Genomic DNA, 25,658 nt, shown 5'->3' on the forward strand with positions numbered 1-25,658 from the left:
AAGGCTATTCCATGCAAGAAATTGCCAAGAAACTGAAGATTCAAAGTGTGTAGAGTACTTTTGGGTGTCAGGGAAAATGTATGGAGTAAAAAGTACAGAATTTTCTTTAGGAATGTAGTGAAGTTAAAGTAACAGTTGTCAAAAATAGAAATAGTGAAGTACAAATACCCACAAAAACTACTTAAGTAGTACTTTAAAGTATTTTTACTTAAGTACTTCACATCACTGCATATTGGATGTTTTATAGGTGATCAGACATGCCCATATTAGGCAACTCCTCTAGCACAAACGTAATCAGGTCCTGATGCCTAATGCTAACCCAATCCCACTCTCAGGTCCTGATGCCTAATGCTAACCCAATCCCACTCTCAGGTCCTGATGCCTAATGCTAACCCAATCCCACTCTAAGGTCCTGACGCCTAATGCTAACCCAATCCCACTCTAAGGTCCTGATGCCTAATGCTAAACCAATCCCACTCTCAGGTCCTGATGCCTAATGCTAAACCAATCCCACTCTCAGGTCCTGATGCCTAATGCTAACCCAATCCCACTCTAAGGTCTTGACGCCTAATGCTAACCCAATCCCACTCTAAGGTCCTGATGCCTAATGCTAACCCAATCCCACTCTAAGGTCCTGATGCCTAATGCTAACCCAATCCCACTCTAAGGTCCTGATGCCTAATGCTAACCCAATCCCACTCTAAGGTCCTGATGCCTAAAGCTAACCAAATCCCACTCTCAGGTCCTGATGCCTAATGCTAACCCAATCCCACTCTAAGGTCCTGACGCCTAATGCTAACCCAATCCCACTCTAAGGTCCTGATGCCTAATGCTAACCCAATCCCACTCTCAGGTCCTGATGCCTAAAGCTAACCCAATCCCACTCTCAGGTCCTGATGCCTAATGCTAACCCAATCACACACACAGGTCCTGATGCCTAAAGCTAACCCAATCCCACTCTCAGGTCCTGATGCCTAATGCTAACCCAATCCCACTCTAAGGTCCTGACGCCTAATGCTAACCCAATCCCACTCTAAGGTCCTGATGCCTAATGCTAACCCAATCCCACTCTCAGGTCCTGATGCCTAATGCTAACCCAATCCCACTCTCAGGTCCTGATGCCTAATGCTAACCCAATCACACACACAGGTCCTGATGCCTAAAGCTAACCCAATCCCACTCTAAGGTCCTGATGCCTAATGCTAACCCAATCACGCACACATATCCTGATGCCTAAAGCTAACCCAATCCCACTCTAAGGTCCTGATGCCTAATGCTAACCCAATCCCACTCTCAGGTCCTGATGCCTAATGCTAACCCAATCACACACACAGGTCCTGATGCCTAAAGCTAATCCAATCCCACTCTCAGGTCCTGATGCCTAATGCTAACCCAATCACACACACAGGTCCTGATGCCTAAAGCTAACCCAATCCCACACACACAGGTCCTGATGCCTAAAGCTAACCAAATCACACTCTCAGGTCCTGATGCCTAATGCTAATCCAATCACACTGCTAATTTGATGCCACTCTCACTTAATAAGCTTTTACTGCAGTGGCCTAAATCAGGGTCACAGAGTGTTTCTTGGTAGATTTAAACAAATCTAATTTGAACCAAAAGTATACACCTCACACAAATGGTTATGGGCTTAAAAAAAGAAGATACATATACCATGGCAGATATAGAGTTGAAATGTATTACGTTTTGAGTTTGCATCCCAATATTACACTTCATATAAAGAACAGAAGACTGAAATATAACAAAACCGTTTGACATTGAAACACCTGACTTTCTGCATATAAAAAAGTGTATTATTTATGAAATTATTAAAAGTATTAATAACATTACACCCATGAAGCCACTATGTTATTTGACTGCAGTTAAGGGCTAACATAATAAAGGAGGAATATCCCGAGGGAGGGAGTGAGGGAGTCTGGTGGCATCAGGAAGGAAGAAGGGAGAGAAGAAGGGGGAGTCGAGGGAGTGAGGGAGTCTGGTGGCATCAGGAAGGAAGAAGGTAGAGAAGAAGGGGAGTCAAGGGAGTGAGGGAGTCTGGTGGCATCAGGAAGGAAGAAGGGGGAGTCGAGGGAGTGAGGGAGTCTGGTGGCATCAGGAAGGAAGAAGGTAGAGAAGAAGGGGGAGTCGAGGGAGTGAGGGAGTCTGGTGGCATCAGGAAGGAAGAAGGTAGAGAAGAAGGGGAGTCGAGGGAGTGAGGGAGTCTGGTGGCATCAGGAAGGAAGAAGGTAGAGAAGAAGGGGGAGTCGAGGGAGTGAGGGAGTCTGGTGGCATCAGGAAGGAAGAAGGTAGAGAAGAAGGGGAGTCGAGGGGGTGAGGGAGTCTGGTGGCATCAGGAAGGAAGAAGGTAGAGAAGAAGGGGGAGTCGAGGGAGTGAGGGAGTCTGGTGGCATCAGGAAGGAAGAAGGTAGAGAAGAAGGGGGAGTCGAGGGAGTGAGGGAGTCTGGTGGCATCAGGAATGAAGAAGGTAGAGAAGAAGGGGAGTCGAGGGAGAGGGAGAGTCGATGAATCTCAATGAGCTCCATAGATGATCATGGATGGGGGACGTTATCTCCAGTGACAGTGTTATTCCACTCCATCGATCGGGGCTCACAATAAACTGAAGGCATTTGAATACGTCAATATGTTGATCTAGGGGAAAGGGTAAATTATTTGTGTTTGGTCTCCAGTGGAGAATAGGAATCTAAGGCCATAGTAAAAGATTGTAAGAGTGTCAATTGTTTCAGTTACCTACAATAACACGATTTTGAAAAAAAATTGGGCAGTGTTGTGTTTGAGACCATCTAATGTGAGACCGATTTCAAGGCCAAAACAGGAGCAAATCGACAAGACCACGACTAGAGGGGGAGGGAGACCGAGTCAAGACCGAGACCAGAAAAAAGCGAGTCCAATTTAAGACCATGATTGTAATTTTGTCAAATCACCACATAATAAGAGTTCAAAATGTCCGGTATTTCTGTGTTCATATTTCAGAACAACATATGGATTCCTTAGACATTCATTATAGTGAAAAAAATGCATGCTGAGGTAAAATTGAGTTATTACTAATCCAAACACAGTGGGGAACAATTGGCCTTCTATGCCTTCAGAGAAATTCTAAGGATTTATAAAATAATGATTATAATAATAGAACAATAATGATAAATATATTATTATTTTATTATTTTTAATGATTTTCTGATTTAATCTCTTAAATTATTATTGGAAAGGAAAGGGTTAACACTGAAGAGAAAAAAATATCCAATCAGGATTTTTTTTAGCTGGTCTCTGGGGAGATAAAGCTACAGTAGCTTGCTAAGTCAGCCATTGGCTAGGCCATCAGAAGCTAGATAAAGGCATCTGCCACTCAACTATATTAGGGCAACATTTTGGAGTGGCAGTGGAATCAACCAATCACATTCTGACTTAAACTTTCTGGACTGCCCATCCCGGATCCGGGATAATTGTCATCAGCAACGCTGAATAGCATAGCATAGCGCCACAGTCAAATAATATTACTAGAAAATATTCCTATTCATGAAATCACAAGTGCAATATTGCAAAACACAGCTTAGACTTTTGTTAATCCACCTGTCGTCTCAGATTTTGAAATTATGCTTTACAGCGAAACCAATACAAGCGTTTGTGTAAGTTTATCGATCGCTCGACAAAACATTAAGTACACTTAGCATCAGGTAACTTGGTCACGAAAATCAGAAAAGCAATCAAATTAATCGTTTACCTTTGATGATCTTCGGATGTTTTCACTCACGAGACACCCAGTTAGACAACATATGTTCCTTTTGTTCCATAACTATATTTTTTATATCCAAATACCTCCTTTCGTTTGGTGCGTTATGCCCAGGAATTCACCGGAAAGAGCGGTCACGACAACGCAGACAAAAATTCCAAATTATATCCATAATGTCCACAGAAACATGTCAAACGTTTTTTATAATCAATCATCAGGGTGTTTTTCAAATATCTATTCGATAATATATCAACCGGGACTGTTGGTTTTTCACTAGGATCGGGAGTAACAATGGCCGCCTTTCTCTGTTGCGCACAACTCACTCTGAGAGCCCCCACCTATCCACTTACGCAATGTGGTCGTTCACGCTCATTTTTCAAAACAAAAGCCTGAAAATTTGTCTAAAGGCTGTTGACACCTTAGGGAAGCCATAGAAAAAGGAATCTGGTTGATACCCCTTTAAATGGTAATAGGGATGCATAAGAACAGAGAAGTTTCAAAAACAGAGGCACTTCCTGATTGGATTTTCCTCAGGTTTTAGCCTGCAATATCAGTTCTGTTTAACCCACAGACAAAATGTTGACAGTTTTGGAAACTTTAGAGTGTTTTCTATCCTAATCTGACAATTATATGCATATTCTAGTTTCGGGGGCTGAGAAATAGGCAGTTTCAAATGGGTACGTTTTTTTGCCGAAAATACTGCCCCCTAGCCTTAAGAAGTTTTAATGAGTGGGACCGTTTTTACAAAAATGTATGGAAACTGCCTTCTTGAAGGCTAATAGAGAGTAGTAGTTTTCCCACGGTCTAGCTAGTTAGCCTTTGTTGTCGGCTAGTTTGCAGCGGCTGCAGCAGGTGTTATCAAAGAGGATGTTTTTGCTAATTTGTTAGCTTCTCCCTTTTCAAAGATAACTTTCAACAAGAAGTTAAGTTTCAAATGATCATCATCTGGTGAGTGGAACTGTGGTTTTTATTGCAGCACGCTTGCTGTTGTTAGCCATCTATTTGAAAATACATTATGCGTGTGAAACATTGTTGCATTTAAAGTGGAACTGACAGCATTTTAAAATCTGTTCATGTATACCCCCAGAAAGAATATGACACTTAAAAAAAAAATTGACAAGCGACCACTTAGATATATGTCATCAGCACTACTAATATAATGGGGCTTCACCATGTTTGTCAGGGCTGTCTTCCTCTGAAGAGGTGTAGCAAGGATCAGACCAATACGCAGCGTGGTAGGTGTCCATGTCTTAATATAGAAAACTGAACATGAACACAAATACAAAAACAATAAACGTGAACAAACCGAAACAGTCCCGTGTGGCACAAACACTGACACAGGAAACAATCACCCACAAAATACCCAAAGAACATGGCTGCCTAAATATGGTTCCCAATCGGAGACAACGATAAACACCTGCCTTTAATTGAGAACCAATCTAGGCAACCATAGACTTACATAAACACCTATAATGAACACAACCCCATAACTCCACAAAAAAAAACTAGACTGTACAAACACCCTAGACGAGACAAAAACACACAAACCACCCTCGTCACACCCTGACCTAACCAAAATAATAAAGAGAACAAAGATAACTAAGGTCAGGGCGTGACAATGTTCACCAAATTTTGGATTTCCTCAATTATGTTGGACAAATAGGATGATCGAGCAGCAGTGAGGGCTCTTTGAAACTGCACAGTACTGTCTTACCAAGTTAGTCGGAAGACTTCCAGTTTGGTGTGGCGCCATTTCCGTTCCAATTTTCTGGAAGCTTGCTTCAGAGCTCGGGTATTTTCTGTATACCAGAGAGCTGGTTTCTTATGACAAATGTTTTTGGTTTTTAGGGGTGCAACTGCATCTATGGTATTGCGCAAGGTTAAATTGAGGTTTCCTCAGTTAGGTGGTTAATTTGTACTCTGACGTCCTTGGGTAGGCGGAGGGAGTCTGGAAGGGCATCTAGGAATCTTTGGGTTGTCTGAGAATTTATAGCACGGCTTTTGATGATCCTTGGTTAGGGTCTGAGCAGATTGTTTGTTGCGATTGCAAACGTAATAAAATTGTGGTCCGATAGTCCGGGATTATGAGGAAAAACATTAACATCCACAACATTTATTCCACGGGACAAAACTAGGTCCAGAGTATGACTGTGGCAGTGAGTAGGTCCGGACACATGTTGGACAAAACCCACTAGGTCAATGATGGCTCCGAAAGCCTTTTGGAGTGGGTCTGTGGACTTTTCCATGTGAATATTAAAAAGTCACCAAAAATGTGAATATTATCTGCCATGACTACAAGGTCCGATAGGAATTCAGGGAACTCAGCGAGGAACGCTGTATATGGCCCAGGAGGCCTGTAAACAGCAGCTATAAAAAGTGATTGAGATGGCTGCATAGATTTCATAACTAGAAGCTCAAAAGACGAAAACGTCGGGGTGTTTTTGTAAATTGAAATTTGCTATCGTAAATGTTAGCAACACCTCCATCTTTGCGGGATGCGTGGGGGATATCGTCACTAGTGTAACCAGGAGGTGAGGCCTCATTTTACACAGTAAATTCATCAGGCTTAAGCCATGTTTCAGTCCGGCAAATCACATCAAGATTATGATCAGTGATTAGTTCATTGACTATAACTGCCTTGGAAGTGAGGGATCTAACATTAAGTAGCCCTATTTTGAGATGTGAGGTATCACGATCTCTTTCAATAATGGCAGGAATGGAGGAGGTCTTTATTCCAGTGAGATTGCTAAGGCGAACACCGCCATGTTTAGTTTTGCCCAACCTAGATCGAGGCACAGACACGGTCTCAATGGGGATAGCTGAGCTGACTACACTGACTGTGCTAGTGGCAGACTCCACTAAGCTGGCAGGCTGGCTAACAGCCTGCTGCCTGGCCTGCACCCTATCTCATTGTGGAGCTAGGGGAGTTAGAGCCCTGTCTATGTTCGTAGATAAGATGAGAGCACCCCTCCAGCTAGGATGGAGTCCGTCACTCCTCAACAGGCAAGGCTTGGTCCTGTTTGTGAGTGAGTCCCAGAAAGAGGGCCAGTTATCTACAAATTCTATCTTTTGGGAGGGGCAGAAAACAGTTTTCAACCAGCGATTGAGTTGTTAACTCTGCTGTAGAGCTCATCACTCCCCCTAACTGGAAGGGGGCCAGAGACAATTACTCAATGCCGACACATCTTTCTAGCTGATTTACACACTGAAGCTATGTTGCGCTTGGTGACCTCTGACTGTTTCATCCTAACATCGTTGGTGCCGACGTGGATAACAATATCCCTATACTCTCTACACTCGGCAGTTTTAGCTTTAGCCAGCACCATCTTCAGATTAGCCTTAACGTCGGTAGCCCTGCCCCCTGGTAAACAGTGTATGATCGCTGGATGATTCGTTTTAAGTCTAATACTACGGGTAATGGAGTCGCCAATGACTAGGGTTTTCAATTTGTCAGAGCTAATGGTGGGAGGCTTCGGCGTCTCAGACCCCGTGAAGGGAGGAGTAGAGACCAGAGAAGGCTCGGCCTCTGACTCCGACTCGCTGCTTAATGGGGAGAACTGGTTGAAAGTTTCTGTCGGCTGAATGAGCGACACCGGTTGAGCATTCCTACAGCATTTCCGTCCAGAAGACATGAGAAAGTTGTCCGGCTGCGGGGACCGTGCGAGGGGATTTATACTACTATCTGTACTTACTGGTGGTACAGACGCTGTTTCATCCTTTCCTACGCTGAAATTACCCTTGCCTAACGATTGCGTCTGAAGCTGGGCTTGCAGCACAGCTATCCTCGCCGTAAGGCGATCGTTCTCCTGTATATTATGAGTACAGTGACTGCAGTTAGAAGGCATCATGTTAATGTTACTACTTAGCTTCGGCTGGTGGAGGTCCTGACGAACCACGTCCAGATAAAGCGTCCGGAGTGAAAAGTTGAATGAAAAAAAGTAGAGCGAGGGAAAACAAAAATATGAATGGTAATTAAAAAGTAAAAACTGTAAAGTTGGTGAGCAACAAAATGCACAGCAGCACGTAAACAAGTCTCCAAGTTGTGACCGGAAAATGCCCTACTTGCCCTAGCAGAGGTAGTTAGGCTGTTTACATGTTAATTAACTATAGCTTTGTGACTAACTATTACTTTCTTTGCCTGCGTTTACTGACACCGTTCATTTTCAGCAGGTGTTGCGCGTTCGTAAATGTATCAGTTATTCTGCACTTTGGCACACTCAGACGAGAGTGCTCTGAAATCGGAGTAAATAGCCAGAGTGAATTTGTGAACGCAGGAGATATGCTAACTGCATAACAGTCGTTTAAGTTCTTTCTAGCTAACCCAAGGATGCCTGCATCTCTAGCTGTGTATAGCCACCAAAAAACAATATGAGGGGAAAAAGTCACTCACTCACCCACTCCTTCAATGGGATGACATGACATCCTCCAAGAAGCTAGCTATCTAGCTAATGTTAGGCTCCATGTTTTTAGCTTGCTACATAAATAGGTACGCTAGCCTATTAGCCATGTTATGACTGACTTGTGATCATTGCCCTTGATAGTTTGATTGTATTGACATTCCCAGCCTTAGTTACATTCGTTTGTTTTTGTCCAGAATATTGAGTCATTGAAACTGAAACCGTGCATGCCGAATGGAGGCAGCAAACAATGCAGGCTGTGATTTACAACCTGATAGCAATATTTTTTGGACTACCAAGAAATGTATTGGTGAATTATATGAATCATGCATTGAACTGCATCCATCTATTCTGCCAAAAACAACTTAGTGTACGTCATGGAACTTTGAGTCAAATAGAACATATTTTTAAAACCTCTTAGAAAGTTGCTTTTGTAGCATAAACTGGGAATTTGATATTTTTGACTGATATTATGATTGTCTGTTTGTTTCATGTCTGCAAAGTAGTTAAAAAGCTGTCAGTTCCACTTTAAACTTTAGGTCACCGGTTACTTTGTGTGCTAAATGTGAAATATTTTTTGCAATAGTTGTAAATTTCGATTGGGAAATGCTTAGGTGTACATTTAGATTGGGAAATGCTTAATGGTTGTGTTTTTGTATTCTTATAATTGGGACCTACTGGCTTATTATGTCAGAGTTTATGGACTGCTTATCCTTTAACATCATGCTGTGTGTGACTGCTGTCTTTCCATCTGCTCTATGCAGGGGTTTAGTGGTGATTTAACATCACGCTGTGTGTGACTGCTGTTTTTCCATCTGCTCTATGCAGGGGTTTAGTGGTGATTTAACATCACGCTGTGTGTGACTGCTGTCTTTCCATCTGCTCTATGCAGGGGTGTAGTGGTGTCTGGAGAAGTGGGTATAGTATAATTTTTGCCACAAAGTTCCCAAACAGCCCCCCAGCAAAGGAAAGGCACCCTGTGTGAAAAATAATATGTTTTCCTGTGTTTTTTTTCTCCTATAGATTATTCAGATTTTCACTCTCAAAATCATACCTTTTTTCTTTTAAAGGTTCACCACTGACAGATGTGATGGTCTAATTCCACAACAATGCTTAAACCACATCAATCTAATTGGGTGGGCCTGTGAGGGCCTGGCTCCCCAGTGGGTGGGCCTCTGTCCACCAAGGCCCATCCATGTCTACGCCCCTGATGCAAACAGCACATGATGACAATTGCACATCACAAATAGGCTACTAACCAACACTTCTGACTATTTCAATACCTGGTTTGCATACCCATTGTTGCCTTAGTTAGCATTTACTGGTAGATAAGTTGAAACATCTTTCCTACCCTACCGGATACAGATGTCATTCTTCTGTGAGCTGCTCCATGACAAAACAAGTTGAGAGCTGCACACTTACTGCCTGCAGATGAAATTATGCTGAAACTAGGCTATGTGTGCGCCGCATATGTGAATATACTGTATTTCACGTGCTTTGCAATTGTGTAGGCTACTTTGTGCATTATTTATCTATTGTACTACATAATTGATAAGTCGTATACCTCCACCACACTACTTTGATACGCATAAGTAGTGATTAAAAAGTGAGTATAAGCAATGCCCACTGAAAAAAAAGTGGGTATACTGCTTATACCTGTGTAAACCCTCGACTGCACCACTGACCCTTTGTGTTTTTCAAAGAGTGCTCTCTCCTACATGAGTGCACTGGTATTACCGTTGCTGTCCTTTCAGAATCACAAACCTGTCACACACTAGGTTCACCAAGGAAGGCCTATAGGTTCACCAAGAAAGGCCTATAAGTTCACCACTGAAGGCCTATAGGTTCTCCACTGAAGGCCTATAGGTTCTCCACTGAAGGCCTTTAGGTTCTCCACTGAAGGCCTTTAGGGAAGGCCTATAGGTTCACCACTGCAGGCCTTTAGGTTCTCCACTGAAGGCCTATAGGTTCACCACTGAAGGCCTATAGGTTCTCCACTGAAGGCCTATTGGTTCACCACTGAAGGCCTATAGGTTCTCCACTGAAGGCCTATTGGTTCTCCACTGAAGGCCTATACAGTAGGTTCACCAAGGAAGGCCTATACAGTAGGTTCACCACTGAAGGCCTTTAGGTTCTCCACTGAAGGCCTATAGGTTCTCCACTGAAGGCCTATAGGTTCTCCACTGAAGGCCTATTGGTTCACCACTGAAGGCCTATAGGTTCTCCACTGAAGGCCTATTGGTTCACCACTGAAGGCCTATAGGTTCACCAAGGAAGGCCTATAGGTTCACCAAGGAAGGCCTATTGGTTCACCAAGGAAGGCCTATTGGTTCACCAAGGAAGGCCTATTGGTTCACCAAGGAAGGCCTATTGGTTCACCACTGAAGGCCTATAGGTTCACCACTGAAGGCCTATAGGTTCACCACTGAAGGCCTCTACAGTATGTTCTCCACTGAAGGCCTATAGGTTCACCACTGAAGGCCTATACAGTAGGTTCACCACTGAAGGCCTATAGGTTCACCAAGGAAGGCCTATTGGTTCACCAAGGAAGGCCTATTGGTTCACCAAGGAAGGCCTATTGGTTTACCAAGGAAGGCCTATTGGTTCACCACTGAAGGCCTATAGGTTCACCACTGAAGGCCTATAGGTTCACCACTGAAGGCCTCTACAGTATGTTCTCCACTGAAGGCCTATAGGTTCACCACTGAAGGCCTATAGGTTCACCACTGAAGGCCTATACAGTAGGTTCACCACTGAAGGCCTATAGGTTCACCACTGAAGGCCTATAGGTTCACCACTGAAGGCCAATACAGTAGGTTCACCACTGAAGGCCTATAGGTTCACCACTGAAGGCCTATAGGTTCTCCACTGAAGGCCTATACAGTAGGTTCACCACTGAAGGCCTATAGGTTCACCACTGAAGGCCTATACAGTAGGTTCACCACTGAAGGCCTATAGGTTCACCACTGAAGGCCTATACAGTAGGTTCACCACTGAAGGCCTATTGGTTCTCCACTGAAGGCCTATAGGTTCACCACTGAAGGCCTATAGGTTCTCCACTGAAGGCCTATAGGTTCTCCACTGAAGGCCTATACAGTAGGTTTTCCACTGAAGGCCTATAGGTTCTCCACTGAAGGCCTATACAGTAGGTTCACACACTAAAGGCCTATAGGTTCACACAATGAAGGCCTATACAGTAGGTTCACCACTATTGCTAGTTACCTATTCTATGTTAAGTGTCTCAGTTATTTATTTTACTGTTGCAGCTGATGTGTATACTATCATCAGTGTACATAGACACACAGGCTTTATTCAAGGTCAGTGGAAGGGCATTTGTAAAATTAGAAAACAATAATGGCCATAGCCGACTGCCCAGAGGTACACCACACTCAACTGAATTTTCATGAGAGAGGCTTCCATTAACGAAAACCCTCTGTGTTCTATTAGATAGCTAACTGTCAATCCATAATAAGGCAGAGGATGCAAATCCATAACACCTAAGTTTTTTCAGCAATAAGTTAGGATCAATGATATCAAAAGCTGCACTGAAGTCTAACAAAACAGCTCCCACAATCAAATGAATTGTCACCAAGTGCTATACAGAGACCCAGCCTAAAACCCCAAACAACAAGCAATACAGATGTAGAAGCACGGTGGCTAGGAAAAACTCCCTACAAAGGCAGGAACCTAGGAAGAAACCTAGAGAGGAACCCGGCTTTGAGGGGTGGCCAGTCCTCTTCTGCCTGGTGGAGATTATAAGAGTACATGGCCATTAAGGCCAGTTTGTTCTTCAAGATGTTCAAACGTTCATAGACAACCAACAGGGTCAAATAATAATCACAGAGGTTGTAGAGGGCGCAATAGGTCAGCACTTCAGGAGTAAATAGAAGTTGGCTTTTCATAGCCGAGCATTCAGAGGTCGAGACAGCAGGTGCGGTAGAGAAAGAGAGTGGAAAACAGCAGGTCCGGGACATGGTAGCACGTCCGGTGAACAGATCAGCGTTCCTTAGCCGCAGGCAGAACAGTTGACCAGGTGGACTGGGGACAGCCAGGAGTCATCAGGCCAGGTAGTCCTGAGGTATGGTCCAGCTGCTCAGGTCCTCCGTGAGGGAGAGAGGAAGAGAAAGAGAATTAGAGGGAGCATACTTAAATTCACACAGGACACCAGATAAGACAGGAGAATTACACCAGATGTAACAGAATGACCCTAGCCCTCCGGCACATAGACTATTGCAGCATAGATACTGGAGGCTGAGACGAGGGGGTCGAGGGACACTGTGGCCCAGTCCGACGATAGCCCCGGACAGTGCCAACCAGGAAGGATATAACCCCACCCACTTTGCCAAAGCACAGCCCCCACACCACTAGAGGGATATCAACAGACCACCAATGTACTACCCTGAGACAAGGCTGAGTATAGCCCACAAAGATCTCCTCCACAGCACAAGCCAGAGGGGGTGCACAACTGGACAGGAAGATCACATCAGTGACTCAACCCACTCAAATGACGCACCCCTCCTAGGGATGGCATGGAGGATTGCTAGTAAGCCAGTGACTGAACCCCCGAAATAGGGTCAGAGGCAGAATCCCAGTGGAGACAGGGGAGGCAGAGACAGAGGCTAGGCAGAGACAGAGGCTAGGCAGAGACAGAGGCTAGGCAGAGACAGAGGCTAGGCAGAGACAGAGGCTAGGCAGAGACAGAGGCTAGGCAGAGACAGTTTCTATCAATTTCCTTCAGCCAATCATCTGTTGTTTGTGTCTGCGCCGAGCATGTTGAGTGCCCTTCCCTATAAGCATGCTGAAACTCTGTTGTTCATTTGTTTTCTGTAAAATAACTTTGTATTTGATCAGACACATTTTTTTCTAAAAGTTTGCTAATCTCTTGTAACAGGCTGATTGGTCGACTGTTAAAACCATTAAAGGGGGCTCTACTATTCTTGGGTAGTGGAATGACCTTTGCCTCCCTCCATGTCTGAGGCCCACACTGTATTCTAGGCTTAAATTTCAAATGTGGCAAACAGGAGTCACAATGTGTTCCGCTACCAACCTCAGCAGTTTACCATCCAGGTTGTCGGTACCAGATGGTTTGGCCTTATTTATAGATTGCAAAAAAATATCACCTCTTCCACACCCCCTTTGTGGAACTCAAAACTACAGTCCTTGTCTTTCATTATTTAGTCCATTATGCATGACTATGAAGGCTCAGCATTTGTTGTTTGCATGTCATACCTAAGTTTGCTAATCTTATCAACAAAAAAGTTACTAAAGTGGTTGACAATATCAAAGGGTTTAGTTATGAACAAGCCATCTGCCTCAATGAAGGATGGAACCAAGATTGCTTTTTTGCCTAGAATTTCATTTAAATTACTGCAGAGCTGTTTATTATCATTCTTTATATAATTTATCCTTGTTCCATAGTAAATTTCTTCTTCTTTTTATTTAGTTTATTTACTTGATTTCTCATTTGACTGTATGTTTGCCAGTCAGCTGTGTTGTCAGACTTTTTTGCTATTCCCTTTGCCTCATCCCTCTCAGCCATATTGTTTTTCAATTCGTCATCTATCCATGGGGATTTCGCAGTTCTAACAGTCAGTTTCTTGATTGGCGCATGCCAATCGTTTTAGAGAACATTTCTGCAACATTAGTAAAGATGTGATCAATACATGTGGATGATTTAGTTACTGTTTTATTTGTAAATACCCAGGTAGGTTGACTGATAACTTGAACCAGATTGCAAGCACTGGTTACAGCTTGGAGCTTCTTTTTGAGTAGGCAGCTTGATGACAATCAGTCATCAACTCTGTTGATATCACATACATTATCCAACATTTCACACATACAATATAGTCCAAATACTGACTTTTAGCGCTTGTTGGTCTATAGAAACTTCCTACAAAAATAGGCTTTAGGTGGGATAGATGAACCTGTAACCATATTAGTTCCAAATCATCTGACATGAAATCCTCTCTCAGCCTAACAGAAATATGACTCTGGATATACATATATATATTTTTAAGAAATCGAACTCAAGCGATGTTCTTTTTTTTTTTAAGTAAAGGGATTTTGTGTGTTTAACTGGATAGAGAAGAGATTGTAGAGGCCACTAATGTTATTCTGTTTGACTGAACTGTCTGTGTGTTCTCTTCAACCACAGGTTCAGCCCGTACGAGTGGTACAACCCGCATCCGTGCAACCCAGACTCGGACGTGGTGGAAAACAATTTTACACTGCTCAATAGTTTCTGGTTCGGCGTCGGGGCTCTCATGCAGCAAGGTAGTTGCCTCAGCCTGCTGGTGCTGTGGCTATCTCTGTGTCCTACTCTCTCTGGGCGCCAAGGGCCAATGTTTTAGGCCAGGCTCCGGGCTACACACGGGGGTCTCTGGGTGTGTGCTGCTACACTTAGAAAAAAAAGTGCTATCGAAAACTTTGACTGTTTACATAGGTGAACCCTTTTTGGTTCCAGGTAGAACTCTTTTGGTTCCAGGTAGAACCCTTTTGGGTTCCATGTAGACCCCTTTCCACACAGGGTTCTACATGGAACCCAAAAGGGTTCTACCTGGAGACAAAAATGGTTCTCATATGGGGACAGCCGTAGAACAATTTTGGAACAGTTTTTTCTTAATAGTACAGGTGGAAAGAAGAGTTACAAAGCATCTATACATGCTTTATAAAGGGCTTATAAAAGGCTTAGTTTAGCCTTAAAAGATGCAGCTCAATTAAAGTGGGACAAATAATAATAATATGAAGGATATGAAGGATGGGCCTAAAAACAAACAAAAGATAACTAATGTAAAATATACTGTGTACGTAAAATGTATATAGTATGTATAGGCTGGAAGTGGAAGCCTAAGTGTTGTTGTCCATTAGTTTACTCCAATTAGGGGAGGGGTGGTAGGGTTAGGGGAAAATAATAAAGGAAAAAAAATATATATATATATATATATATATATATATATATATATATATATATATATAAAAACGTCTGAGTGGAATTTGAGATTTTTGGTTCCAACCGCCATGTCTTTGTGAGACGCAGAGTAGGTGAACGGAAGATCTCCGCATGTGTGGTTCCCAGCGTGAAGCATGGAGGAGGAGGTTCTGATGGTGTGCTTTGCTGGTGACATTGTCTGTGATTTATTTAGAATTCAAGGCACACTTAACCAGCATGGCTACTGTAGTATTCTGCAGCGATACGTCACCCCATCTGGCTTGCGTTTAGTGGGAATATCATTTGTTTTTCAACAGGACAATGATCCAAAACACACCTCCAGGCTGTGTAAGGGCTATTTGACCAAGAAGGAGAGTGATGGAGTGCTGCATCAGATGACCTCAATCCAATTGAGATGGTTTGGGATGAGTTGAACCGCAGAGTGAAGGAAAAGAAGCCAACAAGTGCTCAGCATATGTGGGAACTCCTTCAAGACTGTGGGAAAAGCATTCTACATGAAGCTGGTTGAGAGAATTCCCAAGAGTGTGCAAAGCTGTCATCAAGGCAAATGGTGGCTACTTTGAAGAATCTCAAATATAAAATATAATTTGATTTGGCTTATACTTGTTTGGTTACTACATGATTCCATATGTGTTATTTCATAGTTTTGATATCTTCACTATTGTTCTACAATGTAGAAAATCATTAAAAAAAAAAAAGTCTTGATTGAATAGGTGTTCTAAAACTTTTGACCGGTAGTGTGTATATAAAAAATATATATTTGTAAAAAATATATATGTGGGATTGGAAATTATGTAGAAAATTACGTTAATAGAAGACGCTACCTATTTGCAATGTTGAAGCTGATCCACCCCATCAAAAAAAAACAAAAAAAACTATGACAGGTTGGTGTCATGTGCCACTACACTGAGTACTCACCCATTGCCCACAGCCAATCAGCACCCAGAGAGTAGTGGGACATGGGGTCAGGATGTGAGGTTATCTTGGGTACATGACAGTCAGACCCATCCAGGTTGTTTGTTTCCACAAAAGTTGCTTATTGTAAAATGTTAACATGTAAGTTCAAAGATGTGACTCATTTGTAATAACGGACGGTAAGTTGAATGAGTACACCTTTCTTGGACCAGGTGAAGCCTATTTTAGAACAAAAATTCTCTGTCAATGGATATTCTTCATTCAACATGCTTTTAGTCCAGGAGTGGGCTTAATCTGGTCTGGGAAACCAGACCCTTAATTCCCAAGTCCTAGCTTTACACCTATCAACCATTCTTGGTCTCAGATGTACTGTCTCAGGTGCCTGGATTCGGCCTACTTCCGGGTGATCCACAGTGCACAATATACACCCCAAACAACTCAATATACAGCCCAAACAACTCCCACAGGTCTTTGTAGATGCTACCCACTACAGTGTGTGGATAACTTCTCCATGGAGATACTATCTTCTCCCAGCTGCATCTTCTGGAAGTCTGTTTATCTGTCTCTACTTCCTACCCCCCTTTCCTCCCCTTCTAACACAGGCTCAGAGCTCATGCCCAAGGCCCTGTCCACCAGGATTGTGGGAGGCATCTGGTGGTTCTTCACCCTGATCATCATCTCCTCCTACACAGCCAACCTGGCTGCCTTCCTCACCGTGGAGCGCATGGAGTCGCCCATCGACTCAGCCGACGACCTGGCCAAACAGACCAAGATCCTGTACGGAGTGGTGGAGGACGGATCAACCATGACCTTCTTTAAGGTAGCTAGCTGGGCGAACTATTGGGCTGTATGCGACAAGTGGCCTTCTGAGGCGTTGTGGTTGTGGAGAAACCAGTTCAAACTGTGTTTTATTATGCTGTTGAAAACATTGATATTTTTCACACAAGTTATTTTGTTGTTCTTTACATCGTACTTCTTGCAATGCCGTTTAATCAAGCATGGTAACACTTTATTTGACAAGGTCACATTGACATGGAAAGTGCTAGTCATTTTAATAGGTGTCTGCTGTGGGAAAAGGCATCTGCTCCAACTCAAATGTAACACACCTGATTCAGCTGGTTAAGGTTCTGATGAGGAGCCATTTAGTAGAATCAGGTATGCTATATTTGTGTTGAAGCGAAAGCTTGCAGAACAGCACATCTCTAGAAGAAGGGTTGGACTCAGCCCTGCTTTAGAGCAACTAGACTCTGATTGGCGATGATCACAAGCATTTCGCTACACCCGCAACAACATCTGCTCAACACGTGTATGTGACCAATAACATTGGATTTGATTTGACAAGGTCATTTCCACATACTATGTCAATCACTTTGAGCTACTGGAAAAGGCCAGCGCTATGTACTGTACATCTAATAATTTATTCATTACTATCATTAGAAGAGTTGGAATTCATCTGTCACATTTTCTTCCTCCGGTCGCTTCTCAGAAGACTAAGATCTCCACCTACGATAAGATGTGGGAGTTCATGAACAGCCGGCGATCGTCAGTGATGGTGAAAGACATAGACGCAGGAATCCAGCGCGTGCTCACCTCAGACTACGCCTTCCTCATGGAGTCCACCACCATCGAGTTCGTCACCCAGCGCAACTGCAACCTCACCCAGATAGGAGGCCTCATGGACTCCAAGGCCTACGGAGTGGGGACACCCATGGGTAACGTCTATTGTCCTTGTTGTCTATACAGTCTATCATCCATATTGGCTAAATCGCTTATATCTCCTATATCCCCTTCTACCTGTCAATGGCAATGTATGTTATTGGGGCGGCAGGTAGCCTAGTGGTTAGAGCGTTGGACTAGTATCCGAAAGGTTGCAGGATCGAATCCCCAAGCTGACAAGGTAAAAATCGGTCGTTCTGCCCCTGAACAAGGCAGTTAACCCACTGTACCTAGGCCGTCATTGAAAATAAGAATTTGTTCTTAACTGACTTGCCTAGTTAAATAAATAAAGGTCAAAAAAAAAAAAATATCAGAGTAAGCTGATAAATGACGGTTGGAGTTTGGATTGTTGGAGACAGATAGTGATAACGCACTGTATGCATAACTGAAAGGGCCGAACAAGGAAGTGTTATGAATGAGGTCAGGAGGTAAGGGTTAAAGTGAAGGGGAAATGGACAATAAGAAACATTTAGGAATTTCACACAGTATCTAGGATTTCTCTACACATTAAGATAATTGTGCTTATAATAAACTTTTATTTGATTTGTACAGCTTGAAATGTGAAAATACCATGCCCGACATTGATAGCTACAGGATCACGAAGTAACAGATTTAATTCTGGCATTTCAGTTGGAATGTGTTAACACTGTTCCACTTGACACGTACGGTATATGATAATCCACCACACATAACCAGCTTTTTCTGTTGGGACAACTTTTTTCCTTGGCCTGTAAAGATTTTGTACAACAGAGAAGGTGCTGGGCCCGTATTCCTGAAACATATCATGTTTCGGATAATAATGAACAAAATCTCATGTAAAGGCGGTACCTATATTCTAGATCAGCATGCCTACTCTGAAACGCTTGATACGGCCTATACTGTATACTGTATGTGTGCAGGTCACATCTCATGGACTCCAGAGGAAACAGGAGGAAAGCTGTTGCTAGTGTTTTATAATTCTAGGGTTAGTGATGAGGCTGCAGACAACTGCCCCTACCCCATAATAGCCTCATCCATCACCAACATTATGAACGCCATCAAAACATTCTCCCTTTTCACATCAGAACCTGTCCACTGTTGATTAGTAGTGGTGGTTATGGGTCTGCAGGGATACTGTGTGTTGCTGATGTGACTCGGCTGTTTTTGGTGGCAGGAGCGCCGGTTCCAGTATCTCAAAAATGTCTGCCCTCCTGGGTATTTCACGCACGACAGTGTCTAAGGGTTTACTGAGAATGGTGGGACAGACAAAAAACATCCAGTCAGCGGAAGTCTTGTGGGCGAAAACAGCTCGTTGATGAGAGGTCAAAAGAGAATGTCAAGTTAACAGGCGGGTCATTAACAGGAAAATAACGGTACAACGGTGATGTGCAGAACGGCATCTCAGAACGCACAACTCGTCGGTCCTTGTCAAAGATGGGCTATTGCAGCAGATGTCCACACCGGGTTTCACTCCTATCAGCTAAAATCAAGAAGAAGCAGCTCCAGTGGCCACGCGATCACCAACACTGGAGAATTAAGGAGTGGAAAAACATTGCCTGGTCTGACGAATCCCGGTTCACGGGACCATGCTGATGTCAGAGATGGGATTTGGCGCAAGCAGCATGAGTCCATGGCCCCATCTTGCCTGGTGTCAACAGTAAAGGCTGGTGGCGGTGGTGTAATGGTGTGGGGTATGTTGTCCTGGCACAGGTTAGGTCCCTTGATATCAATTGAGCAACATTTCCATGCACTGAAGAATTCAGGCTGTTCTGGAGGATAAGGGGGGACTAACCCGGTATTAGATGGGTGTACCTAACAAATAAACTGGACACTGAGGGTAATTTCTATATATGGTTATTAGTAGTGGACACTGATATTGATAATGGAATATATATATATATATATATATATATATATATATATATATACTGTGTTTGTATATAGATATATATATATATATACAGTATATATACGTACATATAAATATATATACATATACACTACCGGTCAACATTTTTAGAACACCTACTCATTCATATTTTTACTATTTTCTACATTGTAGCATAATAGTGAAGACATCAAAACTATGAAATTACACATATGGAATCATGTAGTAACCAAAAAAGTGTTAAACAAATCCAAATATATTTTGTATTTGAGATTCTTCAAAAAGCCACCCTTTGCCTTGATGACAGCTTTGCACACTCTTGACATTCTCTCAACCAGCTTCATGAGGTAGTCATCTGGAATGCATTTCAATTAGCAATATGGCGCCGACAGAGATGGAGGCCTCGCTTCAGTTCTTAGGAAACTATCCAGTATTTTGTTTTTATGTATTATTTCTTACATTGTTACCCAAGGAAATCTTAAGTATTATTACATACAGCCGGGAAGAACTATTGGATTTAAGAGCGACGTCAACTTACCAACATTACGACCAGGAATACAACTTTCCCCGAAGCGGATCCTCTGTTCGGACCACCACCCAAGACAATGGATCTGAACCCAGTAGGCGACCCAAAACAACAGCGCCACAGACGGGGCAGACGGAGCGGTCTTCTGGTCAGGCACCATAGTTCGGGCACATCGCTCACCGCTACCGAGTATACTACTCGCCAATGTCCAGTCTCTTGACAACAAGGTAGACGAAATTCAAACAAGGGTTTACGTCCAGAGAGACATCAGAGATTGTAACATTCTCTGTTTCACGGAACATGGCTCACTCAGGATACGTTATCAGAGTCGGTACAGCCACCCAGTTTCTTCATGCATCACGGCAACAGAAACAAACATCTCTCTGGTAAGAAGAAGGGCGGGGGTGTATGCCTTATGATTAACGACTCGTGGTGTGATCATAACAACATACAGGAACTCAAGTCCTTTTGTTCAACTGACCTAGAAGTCCTTACAATCAAATGCCGTCTGCATTATCTACCAAGAGAATTGTCTTCGATTATAATCACAGCCGTGTATACCCCCCCCCAAGCAGACACCTCGACGGCCCTGTTATAACTTCCCTGGACTCTATGTAAACTGGAAACCATATATCCTGAAGCTGCATTTATTGTGGCTGGGGATTTTTTTTAAACAAATCTGAAAACAAGCTCCCTAAATTTTATCAGCATATCAAATGTGCGACTTGAGCTGGCAGCATTCTTTTGGCAAATCTGACCACGACTCCATTTTGTTGCTCCCAGCCTATAGACAGAAACTAAAACAGGAAACGCCCGTGCTCAGGTCTGTCCAATGCTGGCTCGACCAATCGGATTCCACGATTCAAGATTGCTTCGATCACGTGGACTGGGATATGTTCCTGGATAGCCTCAGACAACAACATTGATGCATACGCTGACTCGGTGAGTGAGTTTATTAGCAAGTGCATCTGTGATGTTGTACCCACGGTAACTATTAAAACCTTCCCTAACCAGAAAACGTGGATTGATGTCAGCATTCGAGCAAAACTGAAAGCGCGAACCACTGCTTTTAATCATGGCAAGGCGACCGGAAACATGACAGATTACAAACAGTGTAGCTATTCCCTCGGCAAGGCAATCAAACAAGCTAAGCGTCAGTATAGAGAGAAAGTAGAGTCACAATTCAACGGCTCAAACACGAGATGTATGTGGCAGGGTCTACAGTCATTCACAGATTACAAAAAGAAAACCAGCCCTGTCGCAGACACCGACGTCTTGCTCCCAGACAAATTAAACAACTTCTTTGCTCGCTCTGAGGACAATACAGTGCCAAGGACACAGCCTGCTATCAAAACCTGTGGGCTCTCCTTCACAGTGGCCAACGTGAGTAAAATTTTTAAACATGTTAACCCTCGCAAGGCTGCTGGTCCAGACAGCATCCCTAGCCACGTCCCCAGAGTATGCGAGACCAGCTGGCTGGTGTGTTTACGGACATATTCAATCAATCCCTAACCCAGTCTGCTGTGCCCACATGCTTCAAGAGGGCCACCATTGTTCCTGTACCCAAGAAAGCTAAAGTAACTGAGCTAAATGACTATTGCCCCGTAGCACTCACTTCTGTCATCATGAAGTGCTTTGAGAGACAAGTCAAGGATCATATCACCTCCACCCTACCTGATACCCTGGACCCACTCCAATTTTCCTACCGCCCCAATAGGTCCACAGACGACGCAATCACAATCACTCTGCACACTGCCCTAACCCATCTGGACAAAAGGAGTACCTATGTAAGAATGCTGTTCATCGATTGCAGCTCAGCATCTAACACCATAGTACCCTCAAAACTCGTTATTAAGCTCAAGACCCTGGGTCTCGACCCCGCCCTGTGCAACTGGGTCCTGGACCCTCTGACGAGCCGCCCCCAGGTGGTGAGGGTAGGAAACAAACAACATTGATCCTCAACACTGGGGCACCACAAGGGTGCGTTCTCAGCCCTCTCCTGTACTCCCTGTTCAACCATGACTGCGTGGCCATGCACGCCTCCAACTCAATCATCAAGTTTGCAGACGACACTACAGTGGTAGGCTTGATTACCAACGACGACGAGACGGCCTACAGGGAGGAGGTGAGGGCCCTCGGGGTGTGGTGTCAGGAAAATAACCTCACACTCAACGTCAACAAAACAAAGGAAATTATTGTGGACTTCAGGAAACAGCAAAGGGAGCACCCCCGTATCCACATCGACGGGACAGTAGTGGAGAAGATGGAAAGTTTTAAGTTCCTCGGGGTACACATCACGGACAAACTGAAATGGTCCAACCACACAGACAGTGTGGTGAAAAAGATGCAGCAGCGCACTGGTGCACTTTCCAAAATAGATGGCATTATGAGGAGGGGAAATTAGGTGGATATCTTGAAGCAACATCTCAAGACATCAGTCAGGAAGTTAAAGTTATTGACTGTATGTTTGTTTATTCCATTTGTAACTCTGTGTTGTTGTTTGTGTCGCACTGCTTTGTTTTATCTTGGCCAGGTCGCAGTTGTAAATGATAACTTGTTCTCAACTAGCCTACCTGGTTAAATAAAGGTGAATTCTTTTTTTGAAAAAAAAGCTTGGTCCAAATGGGTCTTCCAAATGGACAATGACCCCCAAGCATACTTCCAACGTTGTGGCAACTGGCTTAAGGACAACAAAGTCAAGGTATTGGAGTGGCCATCACAAAGCCCTGACCTCAATCCCATAGAAAATGTGTGGGCAGAACTGAAAAGCGTGTGTGAGCAAGGAGGCCTACAAACCTGAATCAGTTACACCAGCTCTGTCAGGAGGAATGGGCAAAAATTCACCCAACTTATTGTGGGAAGCTTGTGGAAGGCTACCGGAAAGATTTGACCCAAGTTAAACAATTTAAAGGCAATGATACCAAATACTAATTGAGTGTATGTAAACTTCTGACCCACTGGGAATGTGATGAAAGAAATAAAAGCTGAAATAAATCATTCTCTCTACTATTATTCTGACATTTCACATTCTTAAAATAAAGTGGCGATCCTAACTGACCAAAAACAGGGAATTTTTACTATGATTAAATGTCAGGAATTGTGAAAAACTGAGTTTAAATTTATTTGGCTAAGGTGTACGTAAACCTCCGACTTCACCTGTATTTATATGTGCATATACTTATTCATCCCTTTACACTTGTGTGTATTAGGTAGTTGTTGTGAAAGAGTCAGATTACTTGTTAGATATTACTGCACTGTCAGAACTAGAAGCAAAAGCATTTCGCTACACTCGCATTAACATCTGTGACCAATAACATTTGATTTGATTTGATTAACAGGGGTGTCTTCTTACAAGTTAATTTGTGGAATTTCTTTCCTTCTTAAGGCGTTTGAGCCAATCAGTTGTGTTGAGACAGGGTAGAGGGGTATACAGAAAATAGCCCTATTTGGTAAAACATCAAGTCCATATTATGGCAAGAACAGCTGAAATAAACAAAGAGAAATGACAGTCCATCATTACTTTAAGACATGAAGGTCAGTCAATCTGAAAACATTTCAAGAACTCTGAAAGTTTCTACAAGTGACGTCTTAAAAACCATCAAGCACTATGATGAAACTGTCTCTCATGAGGACCGCCACAGGAAAGGAAGACCCAGAGTTACCTCTGCTGCAGAGGATAAATTCATTATTCATTATTGTTACCAGTCCAAATAAATGCTTCACAGAGTTCAAGTAACAGACACATCTTAACATCAACTGTTCAGAGGAGACTGCGTGAATCAAGCCTTCATGGTCGAACTGCTGCAAAGAAACCACTACTAAAGGACACCAATAAGATGAAGAGACTTGCTTGGGCCAAGAAATATGAGCAATGGACATTAGACCGGTGGAAAATGTCCTTTGCTGTGGAGTCCAACTTGGAGATTTTTGGTTCCAACCGCCATGTCTTTATGAGATGTAGTGTAGGTGAACAGATGATCTCTGCATGTGTATTTCCATGGAGGAGGAGGTGTTATGGTGTTGGGGTGCTTTGCTGGTGACACTGTGTGTGATTTATTTAGAATTCAAGGCACACTTAACCAGCATGGCTACCACATCATTCTGTAGTGATACGCCAACCCATCTGGTTTGTGCTTAGTGGGACTATAATTTGTTTTTCAACAGGACAATGACCCAACACACCTCCAGGCTGTGTAAGGTCTATTTTACCAAGAAGGAGAGTGAAGGAGAGCTGAATAAGATTACCTGGCCTCGACAATCACCTGACCTCAACCCAATTGAGATGGTCTGGGATGAGTTGGACCTCAGAGTGAAGGAAAAGCAGCTAACAAGTGCTCAGCATATGTTGGAACTCCTTCAAGACTGTTAGAAAAGCATTCCAAGTGAAGCTGGTTGAGAGAATGCCAATAGCGTGCAAAGCTGTCATCAAGGCAAAGAGTGACTTTTTGAAGAATCTCAAATATGAATTTGTTTCGATTTCTTTTTACTTTTTTGGTTACTACATGATTCCATATGTGTTATTTCATAGTTTTGAATATTCACTATTATTCTACAATGTAGAAAACAGTAAAAAGTAAGAAAAACTCTTGAGTAGGTGTTCTACAACTTTTGACTGGTAGTGTATATATACAGTGCATTCAGAAAGTATTCAGACCCCTTGACTTTTTTCTCATTTTGTTATCTTACAGCCTTATTCTAAAATTTATTAAATCGTTTTTTCCCCTCATCAATCTACACACAACCCCCCCATAATGACAAAGCAAAAACAGGTTTTTAGAAATGTTTGCAATTGTATTTTTTTTAAAGAAAGAAATATGACATTTACATAATAGTTCAGACCCTTTACTCTGTACTTTGTTGAAGCACCTTTGGCAGTGATTACAACCTCAACTCTTCTTGGGTATGACGCTACAAGCTTCGCACACCTGTATTTGGGGAGTTTCTCCCATTCTTATCTGCAGATCCTCTCAAGGTCTGTCAGGTTGATTGGGGAACATCGCTGCACAGCTATTTTCAGGTCTCTCTAGAGATGTTCGATCGGGTTCAAGTCCGGGCTCTGGCTGGGCCACTCAAGAACATTCAGAGACTTGTCCCGAAGCCACTCCTGCGTTATCTTGGCTGTGTGCTTAGGGAAGGTGAACCTTCGCCCTAGTCGGAGATCCTGAGTGCTCTGGAGCAGGTTTTCATCAAGGATCTCTCTGTACTTTGCTCCAATCATCTTTCCCTCGATCCTGACTAGTTTCCCAGTCTCTGCCGCTGAAAACATCCCCACAGCATGATGCTGCCACCAACATGCTTCACCGTAGGGATGGTGCCAGGATTCCTCCAGATGTGACGCTTGGCATTCAGGCCAAAAAGTTCAACCTTGGTTTCATCAGACCAGAGAATCTTGTTTCTCATGGTCTGAGAGTCTTTAGGTGCCTTTTGGCAAACTCCATGTGCCCTTTACTGAGGAGTGGATTCGGTCTGGACACTATACCATAAAGACCTGATTGGTGGAGTGCTGCAGAGATGGTTTTCCTTCTGGAAGCTTCTCCTAT

The 25,658-nt window shown here is 43.2% G+C and overlaps 1 protein-coding gene across 2 annotated transcripts in view; it reads left to right on the forward strand.

The window, feature by feature from the left end:
- LOC129817711 (glutamate receptor ionotropic, kainate 2-like) overlaps nucleotides 1-25,658 on the forward strand; it is a 173,461-nt gene that overhangs the window by 125,345 nt on the left and 22,458 nt on the right. The window contains exons 14-16 of one of the 2 annotated variants that reach the window (XM_055873209.1): nucleotides 14,300-14,418; nucleotides 16,612-16,829; nucleotides 17,496-17,721. In XM_055873209.1, the coding sequence (XP_055729184.1) occupies nucleotides 14,300-14,418; nucleotides 16,612-16,829; nucleotides 17,496-17,721 (563 nt within the window). Of the gene's footprint in view, nucleotides 1-14,299; nucleotides 14,419-15,390; nucleotides 16,830-17,495; nucleotides 17,722-25,658 lie in introns of those variants that run through there. The other variant, XM_055873210.1, reaches the window with a different exon arrangement.

This window comes from Salvelinus fontinalis, chromosome 20 (genome assembly GCF_029448725.1).
Source record: "Salvelinus fontinalis isolate EN_2023a chromosome 20, ASM2944872v1, whole genome shotgun sequence".
NCBI lineage: Eukaryota > Metazoa > Chordata > Actinopteri > Salmoniformes > Salmonidae > Salvelinus > Salvelinus fontinalis.